At 41.1% G+C, this 27,992-nt stretch overlaps 1 protein-coding gene across 3 annotated transcripts; it reads left to right on the top strand.

Moving 5' to 3' along the window:
• The first annotated feature begins 28 nt into the window (after window positions 1–28).
• On the top strand, window positions 29–25,073 carry cables1 (Cdk5 and Abl enzyme substrate 1). Of its 3 annotated transcripts, none has more exons than XM_080292233.1 (10): window positions 29–1,360; window positions 10,192–10,263; window positions 12,399–12,491; window positions 13,511–13,588; window positions 16,290–16,389; window positions 18,087–18,243; window positions 19,564–19,667; window positions 21,888–21,994; window positions 22,114–22,321; window positions 23,300–25,073. In XM_080292233.1, the coding sequence occupies exons 1-10, from the start codon at window positions 855–857 to the stop codon at window positions 23,438–23,440; spliced, it is 1,566 nt and encodes a 521-aa protein (XP_080148359.1). In that variant the 5' UTR covers window positions 29–854; the 3' UTR covers window positions 23,441–25,073. The 3 variants fall into 3 exon arrangements, with proteins under 3 accessions (XP_080148359.1, XP_026005254.2, XP_080148360.1); XM_026149469.2 differs by having other exon boundaries at window positions 29–1,417; XM_080292234.1 differs by lacking the exon at window positions 13,511–13,588 and having other exon boundaries at window positions 29–1,417.
• Window positions 25,074–27,992: the final 2,919 nt, after the last annotated feature.

Here is a 27,992-nt window from a genome sequence, read left to right as displayed (position 1 = left end):
CTTTTTATGTCTTCCTGTCATATTTAATTTTTTATTATCACTGTTACAACCATTATTATTATTATTATTGTTAATGTGTGTTTTCTATTCGTTATAATTGATTTGCTAACTATGTAGTACAGGGGTATCAAACATTAGGCCCAACACTGAACATGCTCCAAATTTCCCTTTTTAGCTCTAGACTATGCTGGTTGCTGCAAGCACCCGTCAAAAAACTCCACTAGATGGCATATTTAATTGGGTTATGGCCAAAAAAAAAGCATACCCAGTACATGACAAGCGGACAGATGGCGCTATCGCTTCAGATATGCTGACTCATACGGTGCACGAAACCGATGGATTTTATCAAAACAAACAGAGCAAGGCCCCCATTCTATCAGCGCACAACGATCCCCGCACATAACACATGTCTGCACATTTAGAAAGTCCAGTTTCTACATGTATGAATAAAATTAGAAATGCACAAAGAAGGATAAAAAAAAAAGTTTTCACCCTGCAGGAGTGTGAAGGCTGCAAAAACAATACAGCAGGTAGAAAAAGTTTATTGAAGATGTTACGAACATCTCGGAGTTTATGTAATTTTAGCACGCACTATCAGAGAAGTGGAGGCTTCAGCAGTCAGGAAAAAGAAAAAAAAAACACATGTATTCCCGACAGCTCATTGGTCCAAATTTTCCCTGTGCTGCCACAATACTGCGCACACGTGACCTCGCTGTTTTCACCCAGTTTAACGCGTGTACTTAAAAAGACGGGCACCACCGTTCGCCAACACAAGCACGACCATCCCATCAGCACTCATGCCCGCGAGGTGAGACCGCTGCTGAGGGTGGGACTCGGACACCTGGAAGTGGACCATGGCGGCTGCCACGAGCAGCAACACATCCACGCTTCAGATAAAGCACTCCAGTCTCGAGCATACGCGGAAACGCATCGACCCGAGGAGGAGGCAAGCGGCGCTGTCCTTTCTCAGCAACATTTCTCTGGATGGACGGCCCGTGCAGGACGATGCGGGTAGTCAGAGCGAAGGGGAAACCCCGCTGGAAGCTCGGACTAGACAGAGCCTGGTTTCTACGGAGCCCTCGGCGTACGGAGCCGCTGCTGCTGCGGCGGCCGCGGCGGCTGCAGCGGCGGCGGCCACCACCACAGCCACCCAGGCGCTCGCTTTAGCAAACCAGGCTCTCCACGCCAGCAGCAGGGCCAGTTTTGGGACGGGTCCCACTGCTCCCCCCGTCGGTACAGACGCGGAGGGCGACGCTTTTGTGCCCTCGACGTTCAGCTCGCCTTTCTCCGCGGTCCCAGCCTCGACTAGAGGGAGGCTGCAGACGTACACTCAGGGAATCCTACCTGCGACCTACTCCAGGCAAGTCTCCCAGAACTACTGCCCGGAGGGCGGACAGATAGAGCAGCAGAGGTCAAGGTAACTGTGTACACAACGGTTTTACTTCACTGTCTGAGCGCACAACGACCAAAGTTCACTTCTGCACTGCAGGATCGCCATAGACTGCTCATTAAACTGCACACGAAGTGCATCTCGCAGGCAAACCTTTCTTTTTCACTTCTAAAATCTCGCCAGCAGAATAGAATAGCCCTTTATTGGCATTGTACTTGTACAACGAGATTGTGGGTGCTCTACAGCAACTGTGCAGGAATGAAATATTAATAGTAGGCAGCAGGAATATATACACAATCAAGAGACTTATATATACAAAATAAGAGAAAGGCACACATTAGAGAACAAGTTGCAAAGTGTTTGCACACTCACTGTATGTTGCATATCTGTTAGTATTTCTAAAGCACCATGGCACTTTCCAAAATCAGTTTTATTGGGTATGTTGTGTTCCAGCAAGTTCTTAAGGAAATGTTAAGGATGATTAGCTTTCCAGACTTTCCTACATCAGTTGTTATTTATTATGTTATGATGGGGTGTCAAACATAAGCCCCAGGGGCCATATTCAACCAGGCAAGGACTCCAATTCGGTGTTGTAAATGACTTGTTGGCCCATGATCTTTGAAACATTTGTCAAACTTATCTCTCGTCAATGACATTGAGCAATTTTAGGCCAGAAAGAACATTTCTGTTAGGGGGTTGAAGCTGCTGTCACTTTCTTGCAAAGTGACTTTTATACATCCTTTTATTTATGAATGGAAAACAATCAACGACACTAAGAATGTCTTTTTCAAAAGAGATGCAGTAGAAGTTGCAACAAATATCATGTAACAGTTATATAAAGATATTTTAAGCCATCAAAAAGCACTGGATTCATCGTAAGGTACAACACAGGTTATGTTCAATAACGCAGAGTCATAAAGATGCTTGCAAAACAGGTCAATTCTTTATCTCATATATAACCCCTTCAGAAATCCTGTTGACTGCAGACTGCTTATCAATAATAAACAGAGGTGTTAGACATAAGAACACACAGAAACACTGGAAATCACTTTTTGGGGCACCAGCCCCACTGCATGGGTCTTGAAAATATGAAGGAGATTATTTTTCTTAAGTTAAGCGTCCCTGATTTAGTAGTTTCTCATTGTTGTGTGACAAAAATGGAGGGGCGTCCAAATAAATGGACTCTTGGCAATTTTCTTGCAGGTTTCTTATGATCAGCTGTTTTCAAAAGATACTTGCACTTCTGAGAAATCAGTCTTTCCAACACAGCATGAGGAAAAAGTTCAGCTGTATGCTTTACTCCATGCAGGTGCCTGCAGGCTTATGACTCACTGATATGCACAGGGGATGGGGGGCAGATAGTTTTGATCACAAGTCCAGCAAACCATGGAGCTGTGCACCCTCGTTTCCCCCCAAGGAGAAAATCCAGCATCTTATTCAGTCTCTGTTTGTCTTTCTTACATAAACGTTCTTCGGCTCTTTGTCAAATTGTCCTCAGCTTATTTTTAGTGAGTGTCTTGACAAAACTTGGCACACACCTGCTGTCTACTTCATTTCTGTGTGACGCAAACATCCTGTAACTCTGCACTGCTGTCCAGCTCCACATGCAACAGGGGCTTGTTGTTTCACACGAGTGTCTTTTTATTTGCCTTCTTTGTCTACTTTATTTTCACACAAGGGGGAGAGTTTGGAGGTCTCCACCTCGAAGAGGGACGACTGTCAGTGCGGATCATCTTGTGGTTCTCTCACTGTCAGAACCTGCCGTCAGATCTTCTCTGTTCAGAGCCCCCTCGTCTTTTATCCAAATCCTCGCCTCCTGCTGAAGGGCGTGCCAGACTTCTCAGGAAGTTCTGCTTCACAGGGAAACGCTCATGAGCCTAGTTACTGCACTGAAATTGATTTGTCAAATCAACTTGTTTGGAATGTCTTATTCTCTACTTTTCTTTTTTGCTATATATTTAAATAGTGGGGGGGGGGGAAATGCATGACTGACATCATTACATCACTAACACATTTTAACTTGTTTAGCTTACAAGAGGCAGCATTATTGAACCAAACAACATATCTACTAATGAGAGTTGCTGTAATAATAAAAAAGAAGTGGTATTGGTTCATATGTTGTGCAGTATTCACTAGTATGAAAACTAACCTGTAGAACATGCAGATCTCTGTTAAGTTGATCAGGGTGTCATCACATAGTTTGTCCAGCAGAGGGCTTCAGCTCCTGTTTACTCTATGGTGTCTGTAGCACAGGTAGCAGAGTAGCATCAGAGCTCATCAATCAGTAGAAAGGGGAATCATCCCATATTTCACTCTCAACACGATATTGTTGCGAGCTAGCTGATTTAATATATTGCAGGAGATTAGCCCTCTTCTTAAAGTATAGTAGCATCACCAGAGTATTTACACACACAATATCGCTATGCATAATAGCACCATACTATGCTGTATTGTTGCCCCATCCCTAGTAGTGAAGCAGCGTCTTCACAGTAAGCTGCAGATTGATTTGTGACATTCATTGCTGATATCATATTTTTATTTTTTTCACCTTTAAAACATTGGTATCCAGTATTGGTCAGGCTGCAGATCATTAGAAGCCAAACTTTTCAAATGTTAATCATTACACATCTTAAAGATTACGATAAGCTTTTGCTTTTAAATGCTGGTTTTAAATACTTGGAAGTCAGCTTGTACAAACCTGCCAGCTTTTCATATTTTGTGCTAATAAGCTCAGCACCCGAGAAATACTGAGTTCCAGCCACAGTGTTGCACATGTTGGATCCAGTTTCTGCTTTGCCATGTGATGTACCAGCGACCGGTTTGTGTTTTTTACCCCGCCTCTGCTGGGAGAGACTCCATCCCCCAAAGATCCTCAGCTGAATAAGCGGTTAAGAAAATGGATTTGATGCTTCTTATTCTGCTTTGCAAATACAGTCAGAATTTGTTAAAGCCTGACTTTACCCCCTGTTTTTGATATCCGCTCGAAGGACGCCCACATAAAATGAATTCTGATGTCGAGAAATATGCAACCTGCTGATTGAGCGCGGCCATATTCTACCAGCGTGCGGACAGACGAGCGCTCTGCACAGTGCCTGGTCTGTTTTCTGAGGGCAGCTGGTGGAAACGTGTACAGAGGTCCCTCGCCGGGAGAGGCAGGATGCCCGGGCTTTCTGAGGAGCAGCTCTGGCTCTCAGCTCTGTATTTTCTGTCCTCCACTTCCTCTCCCAGGGGAATCGGAGACACACTCTCCCCTCAGACTTTTTGGCCTTCAATCCTGCTTTCGTTGAGGAAGCCGAAGAGCCTCTGATGTGCCGCCAAAATAGACTTTCTGAGCCCAAAGCTGCTTCAGACAATATCCTCATCAGAATCTAATGCGTGGAAACGATAGCTAATTTCATATTCCACTCCTCAGCGTTCATCCATCAAGAATCAGCCAAGAGCTGTGCTTTAAATATATAATAGTGAGTACCATCTGGTGCTGTCTGCCTGAGGTGTAGAGCAATGTTCATTATATTGTTTCCCCTGTAAAACACAGGCAGGTTGAGTCTTATCACGTCCTGCGTGGGTTATATTCCCATCACTATTAGATTACCCAGAAACACGTACTTTAAAGTATTTTAACAGGCCTTTTTGCATGTGGAAGCAAAACTGTGGCTGGAAAACAAGCAGCACAAGCCACCGTAATGGCTCTCTGGAGTCTTGTGTGTTCGGGTCACATACTTCTGGTTATGGGGCCGATTGCTGTTCGCTGAGGTCATGGTTGGCATAATCTCAGGATTATATAAGAATGCCTCATTTTCCTTCCCTGAATCTTTCGGCGTCTGAGTCGTGGATAAAAGGAAAGCTAAGAAAAGCCCCCAAAATTAACCAGGATCAGCCTGTGTGTGAAACGTGTTTTGAAAGTTATTTTGATGTAATTATTGTATTATTATTATTATTTTTTTTTCTCTTGTTTCCTTTTTGCCCGTTCATTCCTCGCGTTTGTTGCTACATCCCGTTTGTACTCATTATACTTTTGAACCTTTCCGGACCAGACGGGCTGAACTCCCCAGAGTGCTATATTTTTATTTTTTTTATCACAGTAATCACATTTCCCTTTTTCCTGACTATATTTGTGTGAATAAGCCCACAACATTACATGTATTTTTCACTCAGCGACTCTGCAGGAAAATGGAAGACTGTGTCCTGTGGCAAGCTGCCAACAGGTCGTACGCGTGAAACCGTTTAATCTCCACATCTAAACAGTCAACTTGAGTTTTACGGCTTCATTGCTTAGCAGGATTGTCAATAGCATTCAAAAACATTTCTTTTTTATATTGCAGGAGCATGGTGTGCATTTGTAGTGAAAATAATTTTACACTGTGTCTGACTTCATTCAAGAAAAGGTGTTTAAATAAAATCACTTCCCAGGCAACAGTGGCAGGAGTTGCTTTCAGAGACTCTGCTGTTGATTTACGCGGACGCTTGTCTGACCCTTCTCACTGGGCCTAGTTAATGCCAGACTGGATGGAAACGGATTGCTCTAACCCTCCCTAGCAGGGTCTGAAGTGAATGAGTGGCCTGTCCCGTGTTATTGTTTCCAGGATTTGCACCAGCTTGGAAAACATCTTTTGCATTAAAAGCACGTGCTGCTGCTGATGTTCATGTAGAGACATTATTTCTCATTTAGCACACTCTTTGCAGAGTTTTAAGGGGGGTGGGGGGGTTCTTCCTGTTATAGTCCTACATGCATATGGAGCGGTTGGTAACTTGATTGATAGAATTTGGAAAGAAATGTAGCTCAGAAACTTTCAAGATAATGAAATGAAGCAGGTAACTTGCAGAGTTGTGGGCTTCTAATGCAATTCATTCACTGCAGCACCACACGGTCATAAAGAGAGACTGCCAAGAATGTAAGTTTGAAAGCTTGCCTGATTTATCTAACAAAGAAACCAACTCTATCCGTCCCAGTATTAAATTAGCTTTAGCTCCAATATACAGGGAGTGCAGAATTATTAGGAAAGTTGTATTTTTGAGGAATAATTTTATTATTGAACAACAACCATGTTCTCAATGAACCCAAAAAACTCATTAATATCAAAGCTGAATGTTTTTGGAAGTAGTTTTTAGTTTGTTTTTAGTTTTAGCTATTTTAGGGGGATATCTGTGTGTGCAGGTGACTATTACTGTGCATAATTATTAGGCAACTTAACAAAAAACAATTATATACCCATTTCAATTATTTATTTTTACCAGTGAAACCAATATAACATCTCCACATTCACAAATATACATTTCTGACATTCAAAACAAAAACAAATCAGCGACCAATATAGCCACCTTTCTTTGCAAGGACACTCAAAAGCCTGCCATCCATGGATTCTGTCAGTGTTTTGATCTGTTCACCATCAACATTGCGTGCAGCAGCAACCACAGCCTCCCAGACACTGTTCAGAGAGGTGTACTGTTTTCCCTCCTTGTAAATCTCACATTTGATGATGGACCACAGGTTCTCAATGGGGTTCCAATCAGGTGAACAAGGTGGCCATGTCATTAGTTTTTCTTCTTTTATACCCTTTCTTGCCAGCCACGCTGTGGAGTACTTGGACGCGTGTGATGGAGCATTGTCCTGCATGAAAATCATGTTTTTCTTGAAGGATGCAGACTTCTTCCTGTACCACTGCTTGAAGAAGGCGTCTTCCAGAAACTGGCAGTAGGACTGGGAGTTGAGCTTGACTCCATCCTCAACCCGAAAAGGCCCCACAAGCTCATCTTTGATGATACCAGCCCAAACCAGTACTCCACCTTGCTGGCGTCTGAGTCGTACTGGAGCTCTCTGCCCTTTACCAATCCAGCCACGGGCCCATCCATCTGGCCCATCAAGACTCACTCTCATTTCATCAGTCCATAAAACCTTAGAAAAATCAGTCTTGAGATATTTCTTGGCCCAGTCTTGATGTTTCAGCTTGTGTGTCTTGTTCAGTGGTGGTCGTCTTTCAGCCTTTCTTACCTTGGCCATGTCTCTGAGTATTGCACACCTTGTGCTTTTGGGCACTCCAGTGATGTTGCAGCTCTGAAATATGGCCAAACTGGTGGCAAGTGGCATCTTGGCAGCTGCACGCTTGACTTTTCTCAGTTCATGGGCAGTTATGTTGCGCCTTGGTTTTTCCACACGCTTCTTGCGACCCTGTTGACTATTTTGAATGAAACGCTTGATTGTTCGATGATCACGCTTCAGAAGCTTTGCAATTTTGAGACTGCTGCATCCCTCTGCAAGATATCTCACTATTTTTGACTTTTCTGAGCCTGTCAAGTCCTTCTTTTGACCCATTTTGCCAAAGGAAAGGACCTTGCCTAATAATTATGCACACCTGATATAGGGTGTTGATGTCATTAGACCACACCCCTTCTCATTACAGAGATGCACATCACCTAATATGCTTAATTGGTAGTAGGCTTTCGAGCCTATACAGCTTGGAGTAAGACAACATGCATGAAGAGGATGATGTGGACAAAATACTCATTTGCCTAATAATTCTGCACTCCCTGTACATTGTCTTGGTGGAATGTGGATTCTATCTCCTCTCTTTACATCCATGTGGAAGAACAGTTACAGTAAAGAATAACTTTTTCAGTGGATTCATTAGCATGTGAGTAATACATGCAGATAAACTTGAAAAGCAAGTAAAACCTGTTTAAAGATTCATTTTGTGACTTTTTAAAATTTTTTCCTTCATGCAGGCTGTTAAAAACAACATGGAAATACCCTTAACATGGGTCTTATTGCTGGAAAACACTGGCTTATTTACACAACCAGGATACACTAGTAGTAGTGGAGGGCTTTTGGAGTCTGGTGTGCATTTTCTGAGTTGCTAAAATGCTGCAGCTGCAAACAAAGAGGATAAAAGTGGTGAGCAAACCAAAATGGTAATTTGTCAGCCATAATGTCAAAACAAGGAGCTGGAAAAGCTTAAAGTGCTCTGCAACGCTGAAGAGGACTGTACTGTTAATTGACAATTCTCCATATAAAACGATCAACCTGTTTTGAATCTAAGAGCCTCATGCAGCATAAAGTAGTTTAATGAATGAAGCGATGTTCAGTAGAGAAGCCTTTACTTTCCTCCGTATCTGCACTCATAGATCCCAAATCACCCAGCCAGTCCATCCCTCAGGGTTATCACTGAAGGAGGATGATGTAAGACTGGCCATAAATCACATGACACCACTTGTCTGACCCTCACGGAGAGGTCAGGCCAAACCCTTTTATTATGGCCCTTTCAACTCACGCAAGCAGGAGACAGAGTTTGTGTCAGCTGCCCACAGGTCTGATCATTCTTATCATTTAGACTCCGATTTTACTGCTCATGTCTTTTATGAAGGCTTGATGTTTTCCCCTTCAGTTTATGATCATTAGGCCCATTATATTGAGTGCAGAAGGTTAGTCAGTACAAAGGCCTTAAGCTTTTTTTGTCTGCTCCAGTGGCCTGGCTTCTCATGTAAACACTCAGCTCACCCAGTCTCCTCTAGTATACACTGTTCACTCAGCCTGTGTTGGATCCTCGAGGACGGAGCTATTTTTTGTTCATTTGTCTGCACGCTCTGTCACTTATTAACCAGCCGCTTTACTTTACACTCTACCGTCTCTCCCTTTGGTCAGCTGAAACGCTCCGGCGGGTGTGAAGTGTGTCCGGTTGGACGTCTTCGGTTTGTCTTGATGCTGCAGCATCTTGCAGCGCTATAGCACGTCTTGATTTATGAGGAGAATTGGATGCTGCACAATTACAGGCTTTTTCCTGGCTCAGAATGGGCATTTGGGGGGAGCGTGCCTATGCACATAACCATTATCTGTCCTTGTACAGTAAAGTCAAAGTGTGTGCAACCTCTGTTTGACAGAAATGTTTGCATTTTTATGCTAATTCAGACAGTTTGCTCAAGCGATCCAAACCCCAATTAACACAGACTGCTTGCAAATTTCTCTCTGCAGGAAAAAGTCCTGCGTTGTATACAGTAGTAAGTATATTTACCCTCTGGCACTGTTACAGATTTGTCTTCTACGTCATGACAGATAACCCGCTGGGGAAATGTGTGAGCTTTTTCTTATCTGACCTCTAATACGTTAATTTCCACTCCTTTAAATGTAGACACTTTTTTTTTTTTTTTTTTTTTGAAGGACGTGTTGTTATTGTGGTGCTAAACGTGCAATTATAACCTAATTTTGGCACGGCTCAGACCTTCTTAGCTGTCACATGTGGGTTTGTTCTGAAACTGGCAGCTGATCATATAAAAGCGATCCAGCAGAATTAGACTGTTGAGTCGAGCAACTTAAGTGTGAAATAAAGGCCATCTGTGACCAAATGTGTTACACAAAGTGCTCGCAGAGCCAGCTCGTTATCCTCTCAGCAGCTCTGATCCTGGAAAATTCACTGTGATCCACGCAAGACTGAGTGGGGGGGGGGCGATCATTGACCACACAGGGGCACAGTGGCGTTCGCTGATGACAGTTATAAGTCAACCATCCAAAACCGGTGTTTGCAAATTAATCTCAGAATTTATAGAAACTTAAAATTAAAGTTAAAATTGGAAACCACAGTTTAACCTTTGTTCCAGGCCACTGCTGACCACACGTATTGTTTTTAAACCTGGGTGTTAAACATTCAACCTTTTTGAGTACAGACTAAAAATATAACATTGACCCAGTGGAAAGAATTATTCAAAAGGTAGTTCCTCTTAAAGCTGACTGTTGAACTTGTGAAGTGTTGGTGTGATGTTGATATTTCTTCATATCCCGTAACATGTAACTTCCCCTCTATGTGCCCCCCCAGACGAAGGCTCATCTCTCAGCGCTCGTCGCTTGAAACTCTAGAGGACATTGAAGAAAATGCTCCTCTGCGCAGGTAAATGCTTTACATGTTCACACTGCTACTACAGTCATGTGGAAAGGGGGGAAAAACACCTTCTTTCATTAAGCTTTTACATATTTGGACGTGTTTAAAAACAAAATCGTCACACATTCATTTAATGAAGACATATTCAACATGCAGAAGCATAGTGTGAAAAACTACGTGCACAGCTGCATCAGGTAGAAACGTTAGCAGCAATATCTTGATGTAATATTTTTCTGTATGACTTCATCAGTCTCTTCAAAATTTTAGAGGAAGTTTAGTCGATTTCAACGCTGCAGGCATTCATTTATGCACAGGTCCCTCCACAGCGTTTTAATCAGGTTGAGGTCTGGTCTCTGACTGGGCCGTTGCAACACCTTGATTCCTTTTTTTTCTTTTTTTCTTTTTTTTTCTTTTCTTTTTACCTCAGTGGTTGAAAGTTACCCAGATCCTCTGATTGCAAAAACCACTCAAATCATCACCCCTCTGCCAAACATCTCAGCTTTGGTCTCGTCTGTCCAAAGGCTTTGCAAGAAGACATTGATTTAACACACACCCCAATGCCCCAGACATGCAAACTGCCAAAATGACTGCCTTTATAGAGGCATTTACTCACATTTACTCATGATTAATAAAACAAATGTATTTGATTAACACAACCTGGATGCTTCTTTCTCTCTTAATTCTTATGGCACTTAGCTTTTCCCACACTGCTTCTGCATATTAGTTTTTCTTAACTAAACAAGGACTATGTGTTTTCTGAGGCTGTATGTAGCTTATTTTAAGGTCTGGTATGTAGAGGTGGGCAGATCAATTCAAATATTGATTAGTATCAGTATGCTGGTATTGGATTGATAATGGCACGATAAGATCGATACTTTGTTTCTATCCTCTGAGTTCAGAATGTAGCTCACTGAATTTAGTTAAATAATTTGCTTTTTTGGAAACGGACACTTTTACATCCCTGGTCTCCAAAAACCTCGCTTCAAATACACGAAAAGCTGAAGTTAAAAAAAAAAAAAAAAAAAAAGTAAAAATCACAGAGATTTAGCCGTCCATTAAAATATGTTCACAATTTGCAAATTGATGGTGATCATCTCAGCAACCATGACACACTGCTATCGCCTACATAAGGTGCTTTTGTAGGTCAAAAGTATCTATGTCAGTGTTGGTATCGACATTACTGGCTCTGTATTTACCTTGTTTGATACAAACATTTTTGCAGTATTGCACAGTATTACTTAGGGCTGTTCGATATAACGATATATATCGGATGACGATATAAAAACATTTATCGTTTCATTTACGCTATTGTTTGTTTCGTGGTGTCGCAAAATAAACTGTTTACGGCAATATTTTTTTCACCGTTTTGATGGTCACTGTAGTGGCTATATTAATTTCTTAAAGTTCTCTCTTTCTCTTATATTTAATATAACCACACTACAGACGGACAAGCGCCTGTTTTTATGCGTTGTCGTTAGCAACAACGACGGTAAAACCATCGTGTCTGCTTATTTATGTTCCACATAAACCTTTCACAATAAAGCTCAATATCCTGTTGAGACTTTTCAAAATAAACTGAATCACATGACAGAGCAGATTATTTACTGATGAGAAGTAAAAAAGATCCGCCAGGTGCTAAAAAATAAACCTTAGACTCAGACGTTAGAACAGGCTTTCCCCCGCAGCACGCCGTGTAATAAATGCTCACAAAGAAAATGGCGGCCTTTACAACTTATGTCTAAAAATGTATCGTTTCATACATCGGTTAAAACACTCGACTCCAGCTACATGATGCGCAGCTGGAAACACTTCCCACAAGTCGAGATTCACAGAATTTACAGAAAATGTTACATTTTTGTGATTTATATCGTTATCGGACGATAGAATTCTTATATCGGGATATGAGATTTTGGTCATATCGCACAGCCCTAGTATTACTGGTAAGGATTATATGATTTTATTTTAAAAAAAAAAAATGTATAATGTACCAATATGTAAAACCTTAAAGCTAAAAAAAGGTTTGCTTTCTTTTTACCATTCCTGTGTATTTCTGTGTCTCAACATGAGTCACTTAGCACAGTGTCGTGCGCCCCACTTGGGGGGAACTGTCTGTTTCTAAGTTTTTTGTTTGTTTTACATTTCAGATGCCGAACCCTATCGGGTTCACCCCGACCAAAGAGCTTCAAGAAGGTTCACTTCGTAAAGAACATGAGGCAACACGATATGCGCAATGGAAGGTATGAAGCCAAACATCGCCTCCCCGCAGTCGATACAAGTCCTCACTGAATAATGGAGGCTGCCCCAGTCAATGAACTGCAGTATGGATGTTTCTCACATTACAAGCCACATCGCAGACAAGCAGGCCAGGCCCCGGCCACAGTTTCAGCTTATAGATAGATGCAACTGCCAATCCTGCACGTGCAGAAGAATCTGATTAATTTTGATGTTAATCTTTATTTGATCACTGTCACAAATTCTGTAATCACGCCACAAATCACTCGCTACTAAATTATAAGATGACTGTGCTGTAGCATGAATGCAGCACGCAAATCTTTTAAATGCAAACAAATTTTGGCAGAAATGTTCTGATGTTGAAGTTGAGGTCAACGTATCTAGGGAGCGTGTCTGTGTAATACTGACGGGGTGACTCTTATTATCACTGCCACTTCGTTTGGATTTAGACGAGAGTTCAGTTAGCTTTTATTTATCGGTGATTTGCGTGGCACAATCGTGCTCTGGTGATTTTCAATTGTCTCAAAGTGTAGCTCTATGAGTTAGTCTTCACTTATTTTATCCAACATTTGGATAACATTGCAGTGTACCACCTCTGAAATTATTATCCAGTTTTCAGCTGATGTTGAAAGACTCAGCTTTTTGAGACCCTCGTGTGGAGTTTGTTTCCTGATGCTGATTTGTAGTAATAAGGTTCACCACGTGTCTGCGAGCCCGAGTTAGGAAGCTGGAATTATGAGGTTGTTGTAGTTAAAGTCAGAGCCGTTCTGCTCGCTGTGCTGTTGACCTCAGGTCATCGGGAAATGGGCTCTGATTGGATGCCTTAGTTATTAAAAATAAGGTCTTGTAACAAACGCATCACTGTTACACACAAACTGAGTGTATGTGCCAAACTGCAAGAAACTCAGAATAACACACCAAGAATGTTCAGTTCATTCTGTTACTGCAAACTATTACCAAGTGTAACCTGTGCATCTTGTCCGATAGATGTTGATTAGCTTGTTTGCCATTTTTGTTTTTGTAGGATAGTCCTTATCAGTGGCAGAAGATCCTTCTATAGTGTATTTTCTGTCCTGCCCTATCGAGATTGTAGCCAAGTGGGGTATGTATCCTACGGCATGCCGAACGTCGTAACGTCCTCCAACCTGTGCTTCCTCTTTCCCTTTGTTTTCCTCATCCCTCTTGTTTTGGTGGATGCATTTTTATCTTAATAGGTTAATAAAAATGTTTTTTTTTTTTTAAAGTAATCTAACAAGGACTTTAAGACTTAGATTGTCGCCTAATGCTTGTTGCTTGTGATACTTTTCCCGTGGTGGCTCTTGGGCACTCATCCTTCTTTGTTCAAGTCAACCCATTCTTGTCTGTTGCAGCTGTTGCTGGCTTCGCTATTCAGCATTTAATATGAACCTTACCTGGTTATTAGAAATAGACGTTTTCGGTGTGTAGTCAACTGATTTTAATTCTCCACTGTGCTGACAGACTAGGATTTCTATTGTCTGCACACTTATAACATGTTATTAACCACTTCTTTTTTAACTGCCAGGGTTTACATGTCTTAGCGGCGTAGATCTTATCTATAGATAATTTTTCCTGCTTTTCTTTTAAAGCAACATGAGCCCTGTGTTGGGGAGTTTAGCTGTTGTATGGCCTTACTTCTGACGCCCCCCCCCCCAAAAAAAAAGGTGTGTTTTGGAGGAAGTGAAGGAGAAAGGGCGACAGATAAACACCAGAGGAAACAATGCACAGAAAGAAAAGCAACACACCACGGCTTAGTGAAGAGCGGGGAATTTCCTAAGCCAGCCAATCAGTGCAAGGTCAAGGGTTAATAAACCTCCCGGGGCTCTCCGATAAGCATGTTTCACTGCTCCTTCACGCTAATCGCCCATTTCCAGCTCGACTTTGGCTGGGACAGCCAAAACTCAAAAATATTTTATTAGACAACTTGTTACTTAAATTATTTATTTATTTTCAGAGTACATTCAGCAGACTGGTATGCCTTGCATCTTGAGTAATTTTGCAAATTTTCAATACAGAAGTTAAATACATGGTTAAATCTGCAGCTCAAAGTCCAGCTCGGACTTTCGTAAACTAAGAAGGTGGAATGCAGCAGGCTTCAGGCGGTTAAACCTCAGGCTGTGGGTCATCACTGTCTTTTCATGGGCTAATTCTTTGAGTTCAAACACTCCCGTGTAGACTTTGCATGTTTCCTCTTTAGCAGCGCTGGATTCCGATGTTTCTCTGGCACGTTAAGGAACACTTCTGGCATCGGAGTGGAAAAAATTACATGGATCGAATGCGGGATGAATTTCCTCACAGGGATATTTGAAGTTAAAAAAAAAAGACTTTGGAATATAATTGGAAGCAGTCACCCTCGACTGTTCGTGTGAACTATGAAGTATTTGTAATGGGGTCAAAGTTGTTTAAGCTGTGGTTATTTTTACTTTCTTGACGCTGAATTTCGAAGCATGCGTGACGAACACTTTGCAAGAATTTCACCAATACTAACATACAGATGTTTGGCGCCAGTGATTCCTATTCGTGCATGCTGCTGAGCAGCTTTTCCTGTCATTTCCTTTCATTTCTCTGTATTCTCAACCAAATGAAGCAAAACCTTTTTATTTTCTGGATGGCTTCATAGAAAAGCGCTCTCCCTAGAAAGCTTCCCATCTCTTCTTTTCCCCCCTTTCTTCTTTGATTTTCACTGTTCTGTAAGAGGTCCACTGCCTGGGGATCTCCGTGTCTACGATGCATCTGTCATCATCGTGTCCTGCCGTGCCTGTCTGCCAGATAACGCTGTTTTCATGAAAGCCGATTGGCCCCACATGTCAACAAAACACTGGCATAGTCATGTGAGGAACCGCCGTGTCGTTAACGCTTTGTGTATGAACAACATTTTAAAGAGAATGCAAGACAAAGGAAAGATAAGGGGGCCGCAGAAAAACAAGACTGTGTAGAGCCTGTACTTTCTGCCGCCGCTGTGAAATGTTGCAACAGTACAAATATTGAGATAAGGCTAAAGTTAATGTAACACAAACACAGGTGGAAATTTATCTGTCAGCAAACAGGCCACATTTTAATAGCTGTGGACTTTATTTCAACCCAAGGAAAAATGGGAGAACATGAATATCAGCTCCTGCTTAGAGCATTTTAATTTTCTACCAACCTTTTAATCACAAATCGCTGGAAAGACTTAGCCTTCAGTTTACCATCAGTGTTATCGGTTATTCTTTGTGGCAGACTGCAGGCATGTAATCTTCTCTGTCACTGTACACAATTTAAATTAGCTTTTACTGACAGCGACCTAAAAATATCGCATCAAGTTAAATCTTAGCAGTAAACAGTGTTTACTTTAATTATGGTATATTTGATTTGGGCCATGTGTCGGTCAAGCTCCACCGACACACTTCCCTCTTTGGCCATCTGTTTTCTGCTTCAGGAGAGCTTTTGACCTACAAATCTCCCACAGCAGTATGGCATTTCAGGCAGCAGCTGAGTTTGAAGAGGCTTGCCTGCTAGAACGAAACCGTACTCTACTCCGTCCTGCCTCCCAAGGGCGCACTTTATTACTGATTGCCCCGAGATGCACCCAAAGACACGAGCAGTTACAGAAACTAGGCCAGCTGATGAGCTCAGATCGATGCAGGACCCAAATCTGTGAAATGGAGAGTGTGTAAGTGAAGAGGTGAGCTAGAACAGGCCTCTGAAAGATTGCTAAGGAAAAGGAGTTTAAAGAAGCTGCAGGAAAACTTTGTATCAGGAAAGATGTGTTTTTTTTTTTTTAAAAAAAGTCTTGTTCTCGTTAGGGATGCAAAGCTGGAAGGAGGGCGTCAGCGGCATCCTTCAGGAGGCGCCAGGGAGATGGTGATTGGGCTGGAGGGAGTGGAGTTGGGAGCAGATGGAAAGGTGAGAAACCAGCAAATATGTGTATGTGTGGTGGATCAATATAGATTGGTGTGTTTACTGGGACACTTCACTGGATACTTGATACAGAAGTCTTAAACCACCACTCATTTCTTTATATCTTGTTTCCAAAAGTCAGACTTTGGTATAACTTTTAAAGCTTTTTTTTTTTTTTTTTAAAGTTTGTCTTTGATAAAAAGGCACCTAACTCGAGGGTGTCATCGACAAATACCCAACAACTTTGCAAAGTATCTTTAGGAACTTTGTTACAAGTGCCTTACTTTTTACAAAACATATAAATTGTTCTCACTTCGTTATTTGAATCTACAAGAAAGCCAAAGATAACACAGCATAAAACAGGATTTTTACACCAACAAGGGGATTTCAAAAGAGCTATTAGCCAGAAACTCAAAGACAGGTGGAAAATAAAAGAAGTGGCTGACCTAAAACAAGGACAATATCTGAAAAGCATGGCCTGAAGAAATGAGTAAAAATGCAGTCTAGAGCTACATCTGTCCTTTCAGTTGATCCATATACTATTTGCTAAAATTGTGTCAGTGTTTGCATCAAGCCATTTTTAGGGAAAGGAAACTGGGAGAAAGGGGCAAAATGCACAAGAACTGGACTGAAGGTCATCTGCAACAGGTCTTATGGAGTTATTAATCCATTTTTTTTTAATTAATTTTTTTGTTTAAATCGTCATCTTTATGTACAAAGGTCAGGACCGAGGTATAACAGTGAGTGTCTACAGCTGTCTGTAAAATATGGTGGAGGCTCTGTCATGGTTTGAGTCTGCATTTCAGCCAGTGGTGTTTGAGATCTTATCAAAACTGATGGAATTATGAATGCATGAAGTGCAGTCAGATTTTGGTCGTGGCCTCTCCAGAGCCAGAACGTCAACATTTTTGAATCAGTGTGTGATCGTCTCAACAGAGATTGTTAGCCAACATCCAAAGAAGAGCTTTGAATGTCCTTATAGAGGTCTGGAGAACTGTACATATGTTTTAGCAAAGATTTCTCATTTTTCCAGCAAATTATAAAGAAATGAGGGACTTGTGCACATTATTGCACATACAGAAAGGCCAAAAATGGTTAAGGTTGGCTAAAAATGGCACATTAGCATCGTAATAGTTCAGAAGTGTTGTACTGTTGATGGACGTTAGCTAGCAAACTAGCTTGCTAGTTGCTACAGAAGGTAGAATTTTATAAAAGTTTCTTCTCGCACAAATTACTTCCATTTAAATATTAATGTTGGTTATAAACATTGTTTAGTTTTCATAAATGACGAAAATGAAGTGAAAGGCTTTTATTTTTTAGTGCTTAGCGAGATGATTTTTTTTTTTTTTTTCAGAACCCTGTGCAATGAGCCTTTTTTTTTTTTTTTTTTTTTTTTTGGCACTATTTTGCTGTCAGGGGAGTCCAAACGCCCCATGTGCAATTAAGCACATTAATAACAACTGCATTCCTTTTAGCCAAGTCAGTTCCAGTCTCTTGTTATTGTGTGTGATGTCTCATGGGTACGTTATACTGGGACACTGTTAGTGCTAATACTTATTTGTGGTCCTCTTGTGCTGGAAAACGGATCTGATAACATTAATAGGTTGAACGGGTTTAACATCAGAGCGAGCAAGTCTTTTTTTTTTTTTTTTTTTTTTTTGGCTCTACTGAATAGACATAATAATTTGTATCTGTGTTTGCAGACTGTGTCGTACACCCAGTTCCTGTATCCCACTTATGTGCTGGGTGGCCGAAGAAACACAATCGACTCCACCTCGTCCTTCTCTCAGTCTCGCAACGCAAGCCACCGCAGCCTCAGCTTGGCCCGAGCCAACAGCAACCAGAGCAGCTTAGACACAGGTTGGTTTGCAGGCTTTACCTTTTCATCGTTTACTACAGTTGGGTCCACGTGTTTGGACAATGAGGGCTTGTTGTTTTTGTTTTTTTTGTTGGGGTTTTTTTTTGGCAATTTTGTCTCTGTACACCACATCAGTTTATTTTAAATCAAGATGTGATTGAAGTACAAACATTAAGCTTTAATTCATAGGGTATAACAAAAGCCTTGCACATCTTTCAGAGGCACAAAATTAATTGGACAGCTCACTGATGAGCATTTCTAGGCCAGGTGAGACCCTGTTATTCACGACAAACTGATTAGATAAAACGTCTGGAGCTGAGAGGCCGTAATTAGGCTAAAAAAATCTGTCTCATTCTTAAAAAGAAGCATTTCACCATCCAGATCAGCAACAGCTATTGGTTACACATAAAAACAGGAAGGACAAGTTAGACTTTGTCAGAGAGCATCTAAACAAACTTAAAAGAGCCCGTACAATCCAAAAGAAAAATCTTGAAAGCAAGATTTCCTCATATCAGAATAGTGTACAAAATAATAATGATAATAATAATAATTATATTCAAATAAAGTGAAAAGAAACAGTCTGTGATTCAACCACATTACCTGCTAAATGTGCTACAGGAGGTGTTGTGTTGTGGGCTTGTATGGTTGCCAGTGCAACTGGGCCACTAGTGTGTGTTTATGATGTGAGCGCTGATAGCAGGCTGGACTGTGACGTGGCCAGGGCTATGCTCTCTGCTCAGATTCAGCCAAACGCCGCAGAACTGATGAGACGACGCTTCTCGGTACAAGTGGATAAGGATCAGTCAGTCACCTGATTGTTTGAGCCTCTGAACATGGGGGACTACAAATAAAAATGGCTGTTAATTCCTAAACATTTATAACTTTATTTTATTTGCTTTGTTTATATGTAGAAAAACAATGAGTTGGAGCAAATCTGCCTCTTCTAATAATTTAAGTTACTTTAATTTAAGTAATTTCTTCACTTTGTATGGCAACTATTTCTCCCAGTCTGGTATTCTTCTTCCATTTTCAGTCTGTATTTGAGTCTTTCAACCATAATCGCTCGTTGTCTATAGCTCGGTGTAATTCCTAAACATTTAATGCCAAATATTTTGGGTAAAGTTGTCGAATTAAAGCTCAAAGTCCACATGTCAGTCACACCATGATTATTTGATCTTAAAATGCTCTGTGTTGGTGTACAAATAGAAGAATGGTCTCACTGTCCGAGCACTTTTGGCCCTAACTGTATATTTTTATTGAAAAAGGAAATGCATGAAATTCTAAATCTGACTCAACCTTCGTTGTCTGCGTGGAAATGGCAGGGAATGATTTCGGGGACTTTCGCGAGTACGACCCTAATCTGCTGGATGACCCACAATGGCCTTGTGGTAAACACAAGAGAGTCCTCATCTTCCCCTCCTACATGGTGAGAAAATACTAATCTAATACATCACAATCACAACAGCAGCAGCAACTGCTGCCTCGTAGCCTCTTGAGAGCAGAAAGGAATGGTGGTTTTTATCCGCAGCTTCATTTGCTTTGAGATGTTTTGTTGAAATGTTCTGAAATATCTCACTGGTATTTTTTATTTAATTTTTTTTTTTTATCATGCTGGGCTTCTGTGCTCAGTTTTCCCACCACAACAGAGAACAATAAAACCAGAAATATTTGTCTAAGGGTTCCTTCACCAAAAATAAAAAATCCTCAGTTTTATCTGCTTATTTAGTCTTTATCAGCAAGGTCACTGGATGAGACGCTCTCCCACCGCTTTGGGCCTGAAACGATGCAGATACTTTATCTCTGTGTAGTTGGCAGTAGCTATTAAAGAGCTACTGTGGCTCTCCCTCAACACTAATCCTTCTTTTTACTTTTCCGGAAAAGCGCGGATGTTTTACTTTGGTTTGAAAAGCGAGGGAAAAAACAAAACGGCCCGATTCCCTCCTCATTCTTTCCAGGGTTCAGTTTTCGCTGTGGAGACTGGCAGAATGCACAACGAGTACTGACATAGTTGAAATGTTAGTCAAGGCCAGGGTTTTTTTGTCCTCTCTTCCTCCAATTACTCTTGACAACAATAGCTATTGTGTTTACTACCGCAATGGAAGCAGTGAATTCTCAGCACTTCAGGAATTGGACACAGGCTGCTTGGGAGACCTGACTCTCAAGCTTTCAGGTTCAAACAGGGGATAAAATTATCTGTGCATATTGAAAGTCTTCTTTGTATTTCTGGCGACGTTGCATAGTAAATGGGTTGCACCCAAGGAAGGTTCCCTATTTGGTCCTATCAGCTCTCAAACTACAAATTCACCATCCCAGAGCAACAAAAGCAATTTTTTTTATGGACCTTTAATCCTGGGATTAATAGACAGGCCTCGACGGGGATCTAACTCCTAGCCCAAACTCACACCCACACATTAAGCTCTCCCAGTGTGACTCAGTGCTTGTTATGGCATGCTTTGAGTATGATGTGGCTAAGGATTGTTTAACAGACATTAGAAAGGCAAGTTAAAAAAAAAAAAAATCTATAAACCATATAAAACTGAAATCTAAGATTAAAATAATGCTAAAATAAGATGGAAAGATACAGAGAAACTGAAAATCCTGCTTTTAGCAGCAGAACCATCTGTGTGGGATTGACTGCTAAATAGTTTGTGGCCGTCATGATGAATTAAAATTTGGCCAAAGGCATCAGTTTATCTTGTTACTGTCTTTTAATGCTACTTTTTGTGACACGGAGCAATTTTAAAAAAATTTACAGTCTTGGTTTTAAAAAACAACAACAAACAAACCCAAAAACAAACAAACAAACCACACACTCTTTCATCATTTCTATGGTTTTATGTGTCAGGACATAATAAAAAAATTAATCTGGTCTCTACTAGGTTCCAAAATCATTTCATATGCAACCTCAGAAGAACAACATATTATATAATGTCATTATTTATTTAACGAAGGCAAAGTCAAAATGCAGAAGCAGTGTGTGAAAAATTAAATACATCCTCACTGCTTCCATGGGAATTAAGAGGGAAAGTAGCAGCCAGGTGGTGAACAAGTTTAGCTTGTTTAGAAGACTTACCAGTCATGCCAGGAGAAAATGGACGAGACATAATTGGAAATTTTTGTGGTTGTTTTATTTGTTTTACCGTGGTGCTGTGCATTGTGGCCACACACTTACTGCCAACTGTCAGGCACGGTGGTGGCGCGGTGATGATTTGGGCTGTAGGACAAATTGGGTCATGCAACAGGACAGTGATGCCAAGCACAGCAGCAAACCTACAACAGCATGAGTGAAACAGAAAACAAAGTATTGCACCCACTCAAAGTCCAGACCTCAATCCATCTGAAATACTGCTGCAGGACCTTGAGAGAGCTGCGCATAAACGAAAGGCCACAATCCTCAATGAACTGCAGCAACATCATAAAGACGAGTGGGCCAAAGGTCTTTCACAACTTTCCAGAGAAAGCAGTTACTTCAAGTTATTGCTGCTATGCAACTACAGCTTTACACACAGCTGCTCCTGCATTTAGTTTTTTATTTTTCTTCAAATAAATATTGACACAGTATAATGTATCATGTGTGAAGTGTTAGGATTAATTACTCGATTGAAAGTGTGGTCATTTTGACACCACCTCTGGTTTTCTTTTCCAGACTACGGTCATCGAATACGTGAAACCCTCTGACCTCAAAAAGGACATGAACGAAACCTTCAAGGAAAAATTCCCACACATAAAGCTGACACTCAGCAAAATAAGGAGGTAAAACAAACACCACACAGAATATATTCACTTTAACAGAAGCTCTTTTGTTTTCTTTACCAACTTCTTTCTCTTCATTTTTCCTTCCTTGTTCTTTTTTTTTTTTTAACTCTGTGCAGCTTGAAAAGGGAGATAAGAAAACTGGCTCAGGATGAGTGTGGCTTTGAGGAACCGACGGTGGCCATGGCTTTCGTCTACTTTGAAAAACTCGTTCTCCAAGGCAAACTAAACAAGCAGAACCGTAAACTCTGCGCTGGAGCTTGTGTCCTGCTGGCAGCCAAGATCGGGGGTGATCTGAAGAAACAGGAGGTCAAACTTCTTATAGATGTAAGCTTCCTCATGCACACATCCAACCCTTCCCCATCCAACCCCAATGTTTAATTACAGTACAAGAGATTAAAGGGTCAGTTCACTCTGATCAAAGGGAGAGGGCTTTCTTTCCAAATATTTGAGCATCATTTTTCACTGCTCTCAGTGACAGAGTCCACTGGGCTGGGTGTGGGTAGCTGATGAGGCAAAATCGACCCCTCAGGGTTCAAGTGTAACTTTAAACAGCCTACACAACATAACATAATGGAATAAAATCATCTGTAATAAGCCGTCTACAAGATAAAGTGTTTCAAAAACTTACTAATATTTAATTGACCTGAAAAAAAAAAATAGTGAGAACAGGGCCTGAAGCTCGAATCTCTAAATAGGAGAGCTTTTTGTTTTTTTCCCCCCTACAGGGTAACACATTGCTAGTCTCTTCAATGCTTTAACAACAGCTTTATTTAACTGGGAATCCAAGGGAATTAGTGTTGAACCCTTAACCTCTGGTTGGGTGTGGTGAGATATGTGCTGAGTTGCACCTGGCAACCTGGTACCTGGATGCACACCCCACCCAGTTCCCCAGGGTCCTAAAGTCCACCCTCACATTACCACAGCGGCATAATAAAAGCAAACCTTTTAAATATTTTTAGTTTTCAATGTGTTTAATCTCCAAAAAGTGCAGTTTCAGGTTTTCAATTTCAAGTGAATAAAAGAAGTGCATCGTATGATTATGAGAGAAGGAAATATTTAATATATAAAGCCCTGTTAGAGTAGCAAATGCTCCACTTTTTGTGACCATTTGTTGGCTTCTTGCACACGGCAACTAAATATAAAGCCGTCACTTTCACACTTCTGAGCCAAGTGTGCTGTGAGCAGTGCAGGGCCAGGTGTTACGACATCCAGGGTTAAAAATAAATAAATCTCAATAAGAAGATTATGAGTCGAAGCATTTTTTTTTTCCTCTCACACGGACTTGCTTTATTTTTCTGCCAGAAACTGGAGGAAAGGTTCAGAGTGAACCGCAGAGAGCTGATAGCCTTCGAGTTCCCCGTGTTGGTGGCGCTGGAGTTTAATCTGCACCTGCCAGAGCACGAGATCATGCCTCACTACAGACGCCTCCTGCAGACCTCCTAGCATTAGTGATCCATCAGGAGGACGACCGCCAGGTTCTCCTTCTGATCTCCCAGCTTTCCACATTTACCACAGTATCCATCCTCTGTCTTCTCTCCTCGTCTCTGTTTGATCACTTCAAGGTACCTCTGGCTGTTGGCGAGCCATAGCCACTGATCACTACAGACAGCCCGCTCCTTCCCCTCGTTGGACCGACATCAGCCAAAGGGACACGTGTTTTTAAACACTGTTTGACTTCTGCATTCGGCATCACTACATGGACTGAAAGAAAAGGGTTCAACCGTCTGGAAGCAAGCTGGTTTTTCTAGTTTGCATCTCTCACATCGCATCCTTCATCATTTTGTATTCTTAGTCCTCATGTTGACACGAGGCTCTTTTTAAAAAAACAACTGAATCTGATAGTGATCTTTGTCAGTTAAAACAATCTGTGATTGTAACAATTTGATCCTTTCTTTAATCTTTTTGTAAACTTTTTATGATTGGTTGCCTCATGAGCTGCATACAATTTAAACAGAAGCCTTTTAAGAGGCTGGTTTTGTGGCTGGACTGTTATTCCTCAGCGTGAATCATGTTTTCATTAAAAGTGCACTTTTTTTGAAGAAGACACTGGGGCAGGGTGACGGTTTTTCAGACTTTTAACAAGCTTGAGAACTAACCCTGAAGTAGCCCCTGCTGAAAAGTATGCGGTCTTCGTAAGCACCGTACAGAAGACATTGGAACGGACTGTTCAGTTTTTATTTTCTCTCTCTCTTATGGTTTATTCACAGTTTTCCAACCACAGTCTGCATGAAAAGTAGTGATTCTTTGTACGCAGGTACCTGCCGAGAAGTTTTGACTTCCTGTTTTTCACTGAAGTGTTCCATTCATTTTTCTACCACAGTCTTTTATCAGAGTTGAATTTTCTGTGCTCTATGTTAGAGTGTATCGCTAGCACGTTTACAGTGCTTTAACAGATGCTTGTTCTGAGGACACGCTATTGACCAGTGATCAGTATCAGCAGGATGCTCGGGTGCCGAGAGGACATGCCAGTAACTATAAGTGTGTTTGAGCCCCTACAGGCTGCAGAGATGCATCTCTTTAGCTGACCCTGACCTCTGACCTTTCTCTGATCTCTGCAGAGGGGAAAAATCCAGGCAAAATCTCACGTGGGATCTAGTCATAGATCAAACATTTACGTATACCTTGAATCATCATTTGATTTGAAATCCACAATGTTTTTTATTAAAAAACAAAAAGTACTGAACATCTCGACCGGCGCGACCACTTAAAGGTGATTCATTCCATTTTTCTGGCATGTCACTTTCACAACTTGATCTTTTGCTTCCTACCTTGCACTTGTCTCGCACACTACCAGTGTTCCACTGAATCAGAAGCTGAGGCGGCAGAGAAAGATGGTATTTGATGCTACTCAGAGGATTATGAGCTGAAATGATCACGAGACGAAACCAAACCGCTTTTGATTGTCTTGATTCAAAGTTGGGTAAAAATGCTGAGCTTATGTTTGTTTGTAAGCCCAAAGATGTTGTTGTAAGATGCACACTAAATGGTGTGTGTGTGTGTGTGTGTGTGTGTGTGTGTGTGTGTGTGTGTGTGTGTATAAATAAATTGCTTTGCTTGTTCAGTTGAAACAGAAAAAGACTGATGCATGCTTCTTTTTTTCTTTCTTGCTTTACCCAAATCTGCTGCGCATAAGTGATGGTGACTAGATTTAGTGGAGTGTGTCTGCCTTTGTTTTCCAATAAGTTTCAAATTCTTTGGCTCCAGCGTCATCAAACTTAATATTGTTCCGATATGATAAGTTTTTTATTACTAGTAAATGAGGGAATGAATATTTCCAGCTAAAAATATTAAATTGAACCATGCTAATCATTACACCTACTTAGCATGTTAGCATAGTGACCATAGTTGCAGCACCCCCTTAGACCTCATGTCTCCCCTCTTTCCATTTGCCCTGTTTTGTAACTACTGCTTTAATTTAAAAATAAATAAATCAACAAAAACAAAACATCGGGCCACCTTAGTTTTTTCTTATCAAGTGGGAACTGTCCTCTTCCTGACACGTCCAAAGTAAACAAGGCCTGCAGTCACACCGGTCTCGTGCTGCCATCAAAACAAACAGGTCAGGCCTGAGTGTGGGCACATGTCCTACATGGCTTAGTCCCCTCCATTGAGGGCCTAATTCCCCCCTCACCACCTCATAAAGGGATCTATTGACAGCCCTTCCTGAGCCCTGCTCACACATAAGTGACCCTCATTGTGAAAATATGTGTACCATCGTTTGGGGCAAGCTGCAGCCTATTGCCCTTCCCTTTAAAATAACAACATTTGGCTGAAATGGCATTTTGCCCCCTTTCCTGTCATGATACAGTGACTCAGGGCTTTTCCATCATGTACAGTTTGTAAACAAGGAAACGATGAAAGCTAAGGATTGAGGCAAATTACTGTTGAGCAGCGAGTTCGGTGGTCTCTTTGTTCACATCTGCTTCATCTTTCAGTAACCACTGTGCTATTTTTCTAATGCTGCTGCACGGTCAGGAGGGGAAAACTCTGCAGGCAGACCTAAAAATCTGATCCTCTCCTCATGTTTGACGAGGCTACCTAATCTCTTTTGTTCCACCCCAAGAGTCTATTTCAGGGACAACTGAGCCCACTGTAACAAAAAACCAGTGACGCAAAGCAGGTCATTAAACGCTTCTTCCACTTATTTATTGATGGACACACAGATCAACTTTTTAAGTAGGTTGAGTGGACGCTCCAGTGCGAGTTCAAGGACGAGGCTTTACGTTTGATCTTTGAAAGCAGATGCGATGGTGATAGATGACATTTCAGAATTTAAAATCTACCAGGATACACTTGTGTTAAAAACAGTCAGTATTAGCTAACAGATTATTTTGTAGAATAGTCCTGTTACCTAAGAAAAAAATAATATAGTTTCCAGCTGCTGATAATCCAGAGTCACCTTCATCCAGACAGCAGTCAGTGTCACAGTACAAATTATACAATGAGATTTTTTTTTAAAATAATAAAATCATCCCCGGTGACTTTGTATGTGGGGGATTTACACAACATACTGTAACCTTTTCACAGAAATGAAATCTACCTCGAGTAGATTTGCGATTAGGTGAGCTGGCACACTTTGCACAAAAAGTATATGGTATTGCAAAGATGAAATATAAGTGGTTATTAGAAAATATACACAACTAGACCCATTTTTTTTTTTTAAACCAACAATCATTGTTTAGCACAGGGGTGGGCAATCTCAGTCCACGAGGGCCGGTGTCCCTGCAGGTTTTAGATCTCCCCTTGGGTCAACACACCTGAATCACACGATTAGTTCTTTAACAGGCCTCTGAGAGAACTTCAGGACATGTTGAGGAGCTAATTTAGCCATTTAAATCAGCTGTGTTGGTTCGAGGACACATCTAAAACCAGGTCTCGTGGACTTAGATTGCCCACCCCTGGTTTAGCATGTTAAAAAGCTGATTGACTCAAAGAATAATCTTAAGATGCAACAAATTTCGATGTCCAAAATCTATTCGGGAAAACCAAAAAAAATGAACCGAAGAAATTTCTTCAGAAAATTTTGTTCTATCGTTTATTGTAAGAGATGAAGAGAATGGCTAAAAACACTTGAGACCTTTGACAAAACCGTGCACACTGGCTCCAGACAGAGCAGAGCAGTAGAAAACAACTTTGGTTCTTTTTTCTTTCCCCCCCCCCAGAGGTTTATCAGGATCCCCGACTCTCTAGTCTGACAAACGGACACCTCAAGGGTTAACTTAATGAAAAGTTATCAGAGCCAAGCTGTGCTGGTTTGTGCAGGGAGAAGTAAATATGGAAGCTTCGGCTTTGAGTTCCCTGCTTGCAACCTTCATCTGTTAGAAGCTTAAAAATGCTGATGAGTTGCAGAAAAACACCACCCTTTTTTATTGCTTCTTTAATCAGTAAAACAGCTTTAGTTGTGCCAACACAAGCTTACATTACAAGTTATAAACAATGTGTCATGAATGACGCTGTTAATCATGGTCATGTACATTTTTGATCAATTTAATGTAGCTAGATAAAAACAAATGTGCTTCTCTTTTTTGAAAAAACAAAACATGGGTAACCCAAACTTTTCAGCAGCTGTAATAATAACTAGAATTTTATTGGGCTGCCGGTAAATTATAGATTACAATCACACTAGTAAATCAACTAATCTTTAGTTTCAATTCCAGACCACAATTTTCGATTTTCACTTTAGTTTCAGGTTTTGGGTTTCAGGAATAATCATGAGTCATCTATTCTGGGCGTTACTACCAAGCAAAATTTGTCTCGTATTTAAGAGATTCTTGTACAGTAGTGCAGAGGAAATAATTTCACACCAGCTGATTTTACACACACACACACACACACAGCGAAATGTTTGCCATGCTTCCTGTTTTTCTAAAATAACCTTACTGTGCACATCTGTCTCTGTCATAATGAAAGATGAGGACAGGTCAGAGTCCAGTGAGAGGCAAGCCTCGCACATCTTACATAATAGTACTCCGACAACCTGTCTGCCTGATTCAAA

Source organism: Astatotilapia calliptera, chromosome 18 (genome assembly GCF_964374335.1).
Source record: "Astatotilapia calliptera chromosome 18, fAstCal68.1, whole genome shotgun sequence".
NCBI classification, from domain to species: domain Eukaryota; kingdom Metazoa; phylum Chordata; class Actinopteri; order Cichliformes; family Cichlidae; genus Astatotilapia; species Astatotilapia calliptera.
Note: the sequence above shows the minus strand (reverse complement) of the source record. Positions and strands in the feature narration are given on the sequence as shown.